This window comes from Coturnix japonica, chromosome 3 (genome assembly GCF_054131305.1).
Source record: "Coturnix japonica strain WE chromosome 3, WE-NBRP24, whole genome shotgun sequence".
NCBI lineage: Eukaryota > Metazoa > Chordata > Aves > Galliformes > Phasianidae > Coturnix > Coturnix japonica.
Window position 1 is genome coordinate 60,801,238 of NC_140665.1, and position 10,382 is coordinate 60,811,619.

The window sequence follows — 10,382 nt, forward strand, 5'->3', positions numbered from 1 at the left end:
AATTAAACTTGTATTAAGGTAATGTATTTCCTAATTCTCTCTGGAGTGCATTAATCCTTTAAAGGGTTATTGTCACGGAGTTCTCTCTAGAGCTCTCTCCATGACAGCAGGAACAAACACGGGGAGAGAAGGAACAAAGTACCTCCCCTCTGTAACAGCGCTAATCAGCGTTGCCACGTGCTCTCCCAGAGAGGAGAAGTGAAGATTGCAAATGGGTCTAGGAGGAAAAAATGAAAAAAAAAAAAAAAAAAGAATGATCTGAGAACGAACGGCAGTTTAATGAACCCAACAACACTAAACAACAACAAGAGAGTTTAAACAAGGAGAAAAACAAGTCCAGATCTCACTGACGGTCTGCGGGTGGTGGGAAGCTCCATGACATCTCCTCGGAGGGGAGGCCGAAATTCCCATACCCCTCCCGACCTTCCCTCCGGTGCCGCCCTCTCCCCCAATCCCCATTTAAAGCAGTCCACAGAAAAGAAGAAGAAAAAAAGAAAAAACTTGTCTCCCTAACTCCCATTATCCCACATGATGTTCTGATGTGGAACAGCAACACGAACCAAATTACGAAACCATAAGTTATGTCAGTTCTCTAATCTCTATCTGCATTACAGATAAGCAAATATTGAATGACAGCCAAACAGGGCAGTTAAAAAGAAAATGTGACTGCTCACACCTCTCTCAAATTATTGACGTTTACAGTAGTAGTAACATTCATCTCTGTGGGCCCTGAAAGAGAACAGAGAAGGTAAGGACGCCTGACATTATTGGAGCTGTTGGTTGGTAAGTAAACAATGCTATGTCGATTGCTCTTCTGGTAAGATGAGTAGAACTGTGTGTGGAGCTCTTCTATCAAACATTTCGAGAAGAGCTGCCAGAGAAGCAGGGAATGTGCTGAGGGGAGGATGGCCATACAGAGTTGGGCTCTGACAGCTGGTGTCACAAGCTGAGTTTTACCCCCATTTTTCCGGAACTGCTTAGCAAAGGGTTGACTGGTACATTTCCTCATGACATAATCTCATGTCTGTAAGAAAGAAGCAGTGCAGTAACCTTTGAGAGAGATATGAAAGCTCAGGTTTTTGGCAGAATCAGATAAAAAAGGATTTCTATGTTCTGTGTATTTAACTCATTTTTATTCTGTATCTTACAAATTCTTCACTCTTGCTTCATAACGCTAAAAACATTCACTCATTCACCACATTTTTCTGCCCTTTGTGCCATCGGTTTTCTTATCATGACTTGAATTCAAATCTGTTCTTGGTTTTCTCAGTGGGTTTACTGTTACCAGTGTTTCTGATGTGATTAGTGATTCTCCAGTTGTTTAACTCTGAACATTTTTGCCTGGTTTTTATACTGACATGACTGAGTGGCTGGGTGTGGGGTGAAGCAGGCCAAGCCTGGCCACAGAGACAGTCTGGGGGGTGCACATGCATACTGTGGCCATGCCATGAGAGGAGGCTGCCCAGGTGAGCTGCATGCAGTCCCATTGCTGCCCTGTTTTGCTACTGCCTCCTGGTTGGACAGCAACCTACGGTCTGAAGGGAGCACAGGTCCAATAGGTGGTGTCCACGTGCACATGCCTCATGCAGGCAAGCCCCTGGCTGACCGCAGGTGCATCCAAGGGCACAGGGTCATTGCCAGTCCTTGTTTCCGCCACACCCCCCATCAAAAAAGTGCACTGCTGTGTGAAGATGAAGCCAGTGCAGCTCTAGGCGTGGGAAGGCAAAAGGGCAGGAAATGTTAAATGAGAGAGTAAAGATTAAGCACCTCCTTTCCAAGAACTGTCTGCTGTAGTGAACTTGGGTCATTTGGTTTGTGTAAGTGGTATAAGCAGCTGACTTGGCAAACCTGAGTGGTAGTGATAGAGGGATAATGAAGAAACAGCAAACAATGAAGAGCAAGAGTCACCTATACTTTGCAGGGAAGAAGGCAGGGAACAGAAAAATGGGTAAAGCTTCAGATAAAAAGCTGTCTGTTTCAAAGTGTGCTTTAACCAAAATAGAACAACTTGTGTGATATTGAAGTTGGAAAACTTAGATTTTGCTTTTTTATATCTTAAGTAACGTTAATGATTAATATATTTTTCTGACATGTACATAGCAATATTGATAACAAGGTTCAAGTATATCTAATGACATCACTAGCCTTTTATGAAATATCACGTTTGATCCTATCCATCACTGTTTTCAGAAAATCTTACTATGGGAAAAACATTAAGAAAGGGATGGAGAAGAACTAGAAGGAGTTAGAATTTAAAATAAAGCATGCTGTACACAACTTCAGTCACAAAGATCACTATGAAAGCTTTGCTAAACGAGATCTGTTTAAGAGCTGTTGGTGATCCAAAGGAAACATTAGCCATTCAAATCCTAGAGGAACTTTAACAAATTCTTTTTTTATATGGGTTGCCATTGTTCATGTTATATTTAAGAGCATTTAACACAGAATTGGATATAAGTAAAGAATCATGCTATGAATCTTTTATTTTTCATTTTATATCTTGATTTTCATGAAAATTACAAAGTACGCTTTTGTAGAAAAATGCATTTTACTGAAGTTGGCCTGCACTGGGATAGCTTGTTTGAATTACTCCTTCATTATTGGAGGCTTTTTTGTTTGTTTGTTTTTCTTATGGGAAGATATTTCTTTGTGTTTGTTTTCTGCTTGTTTTCTTGTAAGAGCAAAACAAAAATCTACAATCTTATGTTTACTTATTGCAGCTTATTCATCCATGAGCGACAACAGATTAGCGATGGAACCATCCAAAGAGTTTGTATTCAATTACAAAGGGTGTTACTTTGCTGTAAATACTACACCTGAGCATGTAGCTTCCCTGGAGAATTTTGAAATCAAAGACAGTGATATATTTATAACTACTTATCCAAAATCAGGTAAGAATTGAATTGATTCCAATGGGGAAATACATCAGCTTTTTGTCATTCATCTAAGTGCATGCCCAAGGTTGTTAGCTTTGCTTTTAGATTCAAACTATCTCTGAGTACATGCAGTGCAGCACTAGGTACAAATCCTGTCACGGCCTGAACAACCAGACTCAAGTTTCCTGCTTGTGTCCTGCTGGGCTGATCTATGTGGCTCCTGGATTCAGTCTGGCAGGTGTGCACAGAAGAAGATCCATTCAAACCAAGCTGACGTCCTGGGCCTCACAAAACACATATTTTGTTTCCCCGAGCCTGGGATCTATGGGGTTGAAGGTGGCTGTGGGACATCCTGGTTGATTGGTGGGTTCAGATGGAAGGTGATTTGATGTTTGCTGCATTCAAATAAGAAGCAAGAAGGAGAACTGAGCAAATATGATTCAATGAATTATACTTAATTTCATCAATTTATACATTTTTTTATCTGTGTAACAATACAGACAACTAGTATAAAATATAAATAGAATTCTTCATTTCCACTTGTGAAGCAAAAGCATCTGAGAGGCCACCTGACTTCACATGTAATATAAAATCCTGAAATACCTACACCTGTGTGTCTTAATACAGGTTCACCTCGTAATCTAAAACAGGTCAATGTGATTCTCAAAACAGCAAGTCCTAAACAATTATTATTTAATGACTTGAACATGCATTAAACAATGATCTCTAACTACAGCCTTGATATCTCTGGTAACGATCTATTCTTGTAGTTTCAAGTCTTTTGCTAACCAGTCTTGCTTGTGCTTCTGGGAACTTCTGCCACAGTACTTCAGCAATGTAAGAGGGGTGACCTTCAGATAACATAACCAGTGTTTTACAAACAGGCTTCCATTTCTTGGGGGCACTGAACATCTTGCTGGAATTTACTATTCCTCAGTAAAATACAAGAGATGGAAGGGTATTTTGGAGGGAAGAGGGGAAGGGGAGCCCAGAGGAAGCGGAAGGAAGCTTCAGATGTTTTAGTGGTACAGGTAGCGGTGGGATCAGATGACTCTGACATGTCACAGTTAGTAGATGGAAGGGACAGGGAGCCCAGGTGATGCTAGTTTATTGTCAGGCAGTGCTGGAAGAAGCTGTCCAAGTCAGGCAGAAAGGCAGGATGAGAAGGCAAGATTTCAGTGGTCTAAATGCTAAGCCAATGAGGTAAAAAATTCTTTGGAAGTGGAAGTTTTGTGTTGCAAATGGAAAGGAAGGAGGAGAAAGATGATTTTGAATTATGAATTGCACAGAATGCCATGATTTTCCCATTTACGTCCTTCCCTCTGTCCTGCTCCACCACCCGTTTTATTCCTTGCCATTTGTCTAGAGTACGTTCCATTGCTGTGCAAAGTTGTCCAGGTTGATTACTGGGGAGTGGCACTTGCCAAGTTATTGCTCCTCTGGTTCTGAAAATTATTTCTTGATTTAAAGAAATAGTGGATTTAAATCTATAACACATACAGTCTAATCTTGAGAACCTAAAGCTTCCTTCCCAGGTGAGTCTTAAGAACTAGGCCTTGGTTTTGGATGCCTTCCATTCTCTGTGCTTGTACAAGTCAGCCAACAGTAATAGTTTGCCACCCTTCTACATTGCTCTGAATTCTCTCAGCTGTCCTTCTTTCCTGGCAAACAGCATAAAGGGGAAAAGACACCCAGAACTTAGATCTTCCCTGCCATCAACTTTAACAATAATTCTAATAAAATTAAAGTTCAGATTAAAAACTTTTCTTCTCAGGAACAGTGTGGACCCAGAATATTTTGAGCTTAATACTCCACAAAGGCCACCGTAATGGAACAGAAAACATGGAGACCATGGACAGAATCCCCTGGTTGGAATATAATATAAGAAATGCTGATTTTGATAGTCTTCCTTCGCCTCGAGTTTTTGTCACTCACCTGCCTTACTACTTAACTCCAAGAGACCTGAGAAACAGAAAGGGACGTGTAAGTGAGTTTATTTCTACCATGTAGTTAAATCCCATCCTGACAATTTCCCTCATAGATTTGGTTTAAATCGTCCCTCTTTCTTCTTTTAGTTTTCCTTGTTATTCATTTTCCTCTTGCTATATCTTGCAGCCCTAGCACTTCTAGATAGAAGGTTGGGGCAAATATGTGTCTCAGGTAAATGAGAGATAAATAATCCATAGAATCAGAGATTCACTTTGAGAATGTGGGCACACAAGAAAATCTGAAGCCATGCAGGGAAAATATTGTTTTGTTTACAAATTGCCAAAACTGTCTGTTCATCAGTTCTAACTTGGCTACCTGTGTCAAATGGAAAGATGTTTCTGCTTTTCCTCATATAGAAGTCCTGGTGACATTTGCCCCTTCCACTCTTATTTCATGCAGTAGGACTTCCTGAGGGAGCCTATAGCTGGGGCAGAGCTCTAATCACAGGAGCTGTGGAGGCAAGCTGGCAGTGCTGCTGTTAAGTTCTTTACAGACACAGGTGTAGTGTAAATCTTCCATTTCTCACTGCACTGTCATGCTCAAAATCCCAGTGAAATTTGGAGGAGAAAATTCACATGCAGAGAAAAACAGCACATCCGCAAAGGCCAACAGTTGAGCTCACTGAATGCTGACATCACCAACACCGTGGCAGAGCTGTGACTTACCAGAGATGGCTGTAGGTTTCACCATGAGCATTGCAGAAATGTGATGCTGAATCAACAGGGATGTTAGAATGATTCTGTAGGGCTGACATTGCAGCCTGCCTACCTTGTACTACTGAATGGTATCAGTGTAGACTGTAACACTGACCCCAAGAAGAGATATCAGTGGGCTCTGAACAACCACAAAGGGAATACTGCTGCCTATGAACAAAACAACAGTGACTCAGTACCCAGAATTTACTTCATGTCATGGACATTATGGTGTAGTCAGGATACTGGAGCCATTTGATCTGCCTGAGAGCTGTTGTCTTGTTGTATTGCAGGTTATTTATGTCTCCAGGAACCCTAAAGACGTGTTGGTTTCTTATTATCACTTCTCCAAATTCATTGTAACTCTAGAGGAAATACCAGATTTTAACATTTTCATGGAGAGATTTTTAGCTGGAAAAGGTAGGATATTTTTTCTTACAAAGCAGCCTAAACCCTACTCGATGATGTCAGAGAGAATGAGGATTAATTATAGTAGTAAACGTCAGTCACTCAGAATCCTCAGCTATCCTAATCTGCAACCAAAGCTGGAGTGGCTGTCTGAGATTGGCCCTACTTCCTGAATATAGCTGGTCCATAGGAGGGAACACAGTCAAGTACTGCCACTTTGTAGACATATGCAAGCTACTTATTCTATCAGAAATTGGTGTTGGTTCAGAGTATAAGCATTGTTTCTGAGGATTAAGTAATATTTTCTGCTCTTTGTTGTGGAGCTGAAACAGTAGGAACAGACACTGTACAGAAAACAAAGCAAAACAAAAACTAGAGAAAAATGCTTTTGCTTCTGTCAGTATCAGTTACCAGTAGTTAGGGAGCATATGCAACATCACATAAAGAAGTGTCAAGCAAAGGCTGTGACCATCTGTAAAAGCCAAACTAACTGGGCCCTTGTGAGCACAGCCCCCTTCCAAGACTCAGGGAAATGCAGAAACAGAAGAGAGGGTAGTCTACACTCCTGTCCTTAAAAATACTAGATGTGCCAGAGCACGGCTGATAATTCTGCTGCTTTACTGCGCTGATGACTGTAAGTAATAGTTCCTTCTCTCACTCCATTTGTTTTTTCTTCCATGTTTTCCCTTCTTAAGTGCCTTCCAGTGCCTGGTTTGATCATGTTTCAGGCTGGTGTAACCATGCAAAGGATTTAAATATACTCTTCCTGACCTATGAGGAGATGAAAAAGGTGAGGTCCATTGTACTAGTGTATTCCAGATATTTTCTTCCTACGGACTCAAAACGATGTCCTTAACAATCCCATATACCACTGCTTTATGCATTTGGTTTTCACATCATCAACATGCTTCAAGGTTACTTTATTGCAGGATCTCAGAAGCGCTGTGCTGAAAATCTGCAACTTCATAGGCAAGAAGCTGAGTGAAGAGGAAATAGAAAGTGTTGTGAGACAAGCTACATTTGAGAACATGCAAAAAGACCCCAGGGCAAACTACGAGAACTTGCCAGAAAACATGGCAATCAAAGAGAAGGGCAGATTTCTACGGAAAGGTAAAACAGAATCATTGCTAAAGTGTCCTGCAGCACAGCAAAGGTGGAAATTCCTAGAGATTAAAGGGGGAGGTGCACCCAGATTTGGAACAGTGTCCTCCAAAGAGCACACAAAGCCCTACTTGAAGGTCCAGCAACACAAAGTTGCTGAGGAAACCTGGAACAGCTTCCTAAGCATAGATCTCCCTGGTGGGAGTCCAACTTCAGGTAGATGCCTGCCTTCTCACCTCCCTTTGCTGCCTCTTTCCTCAGGCACCGTTGGAGACTGGAAAAACACGATGACAGTGGCGCAGAATGAAAGGTTTGATGAAGTTCTTATGGACAAAATAAAGACCCTGCCTATCAAGTTCACCTGGGATCTTGACAGCGAAATGTAGTCTGGCTTTGAGTTTTGTCACTCTTTGGAGTTCATTGAGGATGGACATGCTTGAAGTCCAGGAAGAACCAAATATGACAATTTTCAACTATGTTGTAGAAATAATAAGCGTATGAATATCTGCTATATAATATACAGTATGTAAGTAGCAAAATAATTATTCAGAAAATGTGATATATCTTAAGGTGCTATTCAATTCCATGTTTCCTCTTTGTAATTTTATGAATTTTTTTAGTTAATTTCCATAGTAAACCCCACAAACCATTCTTTGTGATTGCCATTTGCATTCGCTGGTTTTTATAATACCCCTGTTATAGACAGCCAAGTGAAGTAATGCATGTTCTGATGATGCCTACTGACTGACACGCTTCTCTACACTGCCTGTTACTGTTCTTCAGGTCAGATTTAATAAGTTGCTCCTTGAAATTTTGAGAAAAAACCCATGTCATAGCCAGAACAGGTTTTTTTGGTGAATGCTCCCTCTAATTTTCAGATTTACTTCCTAGAACTGCTGTGGTTGGAAGCTACCAGCAGTCTGTGACTTATACCAACATTGGCTTACTATCACGGTTTAATCTGTCCATGATGCCCATGATCTGTTCATGATTTTAACAAAAAAATTAAAATTAAAATTAAAATTGAAAACCTCTAAGTATATCACTGGCTTGTTGAAATGGGACCATTGCTGATAGGAGCACTTTGATTTGATACCATGACAAAGAGACCTGACATCAGGATGTTTTCACTGTCTTGTCAAATATAACTGATCTGATAAGGCCTCCTGTGTGTCTGCAGAAGGTCAAAGGAATTAGCATGTAGGTAGAACAGGATGCTGCAAACCCTTGGAATGCGAGGACTTTGCTCCAGACCATGTCTTTCCTACCATAGACAGCAGCATCAAAGAATGTGCTCTGCTCTACTTGCATACACTGCACCTCACCAGTAAAGGCTCCTGTTTTGCCTTTGCCCTCTTAGGGACACCTTGGCACTACAAAACCACTCTTGTTGCAGCACCAGAAGAACTGGCATATTTTATTAATCTTCTACCAGGGTCAGCTCAGAGAGAATCATAGAATTATAGAATCACCAAGGTTGGTAAAGACCTACAAGATCATCCAGTCCAACTGTTCACCAATTACCAATAGCTCCCACTAAATGATGTCCCTCCACACAACATCCAATCACTCCTTGGACACCCCCAGGGTCGGTGACTCCACCACCTCCCTGGGCAGTCCATTCCAGTGCCTGACCACCCTTTTTGAGAAGTAATGTTTCCTAAACTTCAGCCTGAATCTCCCCTGCCACGGCTTGAAACCATTCCCTCTAATCCTATCACTAATGACATGAGAGAAGAGGCCAACTCCCAGTTCACTACAACCTCCATTCAGGAAGTTATAGAAAGCAGTAAGGTGTCCCCTGAGCATTCCCAGCTCCCTCAGCCTCTCCTAATAAGGCCTGTGCTCCAGACCTCTCACCAGCTTTGTTGCTCTCCTTTGAACACGTTCCAGAGCCTCAATGTCTTTCTTGCAGTGAGGGGCCCAAAACTGTACACAGTACTCAAGATGCGGCATCTTCAGAGCTGCGTGCAGGGGGACAATCACCTCTCTGCTCCTGCTGGCAAAACTGTTTCTAATGCAATCCATGATGCTGTAGGCATTCTTGGCCACCTGGGCACACTGTTGGCTCATGTTCAGTGGAACATTAATCAATACCCCCAGATCTTTTCCTCTACACAGTCTTCCAGCCACACCACCTGAGGATCATAACACAATACCACTGTCCTCCAGATGATCTCCTCACTCTGCTTTTGCCGCCGCAAGGGCTGCGCTAAGCTCTGATCACCAAATCCAGCCCTCTGTGGGAATCCACAACACTTTTCAGGAACTTTTAAATCAAAAAGCAGTTCCAAATGCCTTGAAACAGAAGATAAGTCATGTATTAGTGTTCCACTCCACATCATCAATGTACAGGTATTTGTCTGCATGAAGAGAAATAGGGGAGAAAAGTGGGTGCGTTGTAACTACTGCCCCAGAAGGTAGGCAAGGCTTACCAGGAGTGCTTACCAGGCAATAGATAAGAAAACAGCTTTCCTGAAGGCCTGTCAAAATTTACCCAAATACTATACCACTAATAACACAGCTTGATAGAGCAACATTCTCAGCTACAGCATACTAGTTTTCAACAAAGTCTCTACCATCAACACTGCATTTTCATGAGTGCTGATCAAGAACTTCCATGCCACACTCAAAAATACCTACAACAACAGAGTTGACTGACAGTCACCGCTGCTGAAATACACCATCCATTGTTTCACTGTGCTCACATCTACTGTTTGTTCTCTATCAGCGTTTAATAAGCATTGTTGATGCTTTGTATGATATGGGATATGCTGTATGAAAGTATCAAAGGAAACAGTGAGGGAAGAATATGAAGGGAAGAAAATAAAAGCACTGGAAACCCAGGTTTTAAGCCATACAATAAACCACAAATATTTGTTCCTCTACAGTCTCAAAATGAACTTTGTGCATCTTAAAGTTCAAAATGAACTTTAAGAAATATGCTTTAAGTGTACGTTAAGTATTTGGATTTTGAGGTTAATTATTAATACTCTAAAGGACTATTCGTCCCAAAACAGATAATAGAGTTCAATACATGGAAACGACATTCAATTAGCTGCTGTGTGACTGTAGTTCAAGACTAGTGGCAATCAGGGGCAGGTCATAACTTCTTGTTGCTGTCATTTTATGATATTGTTGAAATTTGTGTACTCTGCCAATTCACCATCTGTCAGAAGGCCAAATAGTTTTATGGCCTATTTGTTTTTCCAGGAAAACACAACATCTTGCCCTAGGTCACAGTATTTGGTGCCCTGGCTTGAATACAGAGCTGGTGACACACAGCAGATTTTGCTCTTTGGACCCCTTCAGAACT

The 10,382-nt window shown here is 41.4% G+C and overlaps 1 protein-coding gene and 1 long non-coding RNA gene across 4 annotated transcripts in view; one reads left to right on the forward strand and one right to left on the reverse strand.

The window, feature by feature from the left end:
• LOC116653225 (uncharacterized) overlaps positions 1-10,382 on the reverse strand; it is a 33,849-nt gene that overhangs the window by 4,310 nt on the left and 19,157 nt on the right. For both annotated transcript variants that reach the window (XR_014944115.1, XR_004306743.2), the window contains exon 2: positions 675-729. This is a non-coding gene — a long non-coding RNA (uncharacterized LOC116653225). The remainder of the gene's footprint in view (positions 1-674; positions 730-10,382) is intronic.
• On the forward strand, positions 679-8,103 carry LOC107311808 (amine sulfotransferase-like). Of its 2 annotated transcripts, none has more exons than XM_085541793.1 (7): positions 679-783; positions 2,721-2,891; positions 4,651-4,859; positions 5,851-5,977; positions 6,661-6,755; positions 6,895-7,075; positions 7,328-8,103. In XM_085541793.1, the coding sequence occupies exons 2-7, from the start codon at positions 2,732-2,734 to the stop codon at positions 7,450-7,452; spliced, it is 897 nt and encodes a 298-aa protein (XP_085397919.1). In that variant the 5' UTR covers positions 679-783; positions 2,721-2,731; the 3' UTR covers positions 7,453-8,103. The 2 variants fall into 2 exon arrangements, with proteins under 2 accessions (XP_085397919.1, XP_085397920.1); XM_085541794.1 differs by having other exon boundaries at positions 679-748.

Coding starts and splice junctions, on each gene's coding strand:
- LOC107311808 (XM_085541793.1), top strand. CDS start 2,732: ATGAGCGACAACAGATTAGCGATGGAACCATCCAAAGAGTTTGTATTC. Junction 2,892..4,650: donor AACTACTTATCCAAAATCAG/GTAAGAATTGAA, acceptor TTTTCTTCTCAG/GAACAGTGTGGACCCAGAAT. Junction 7,076..7,327: donor GGGCAGATTTCTACGGAAAG/GTAAAACAGAAT, acceptor CTCTTTCCTCAG/GCACCGTTGGAGACTGGAAA.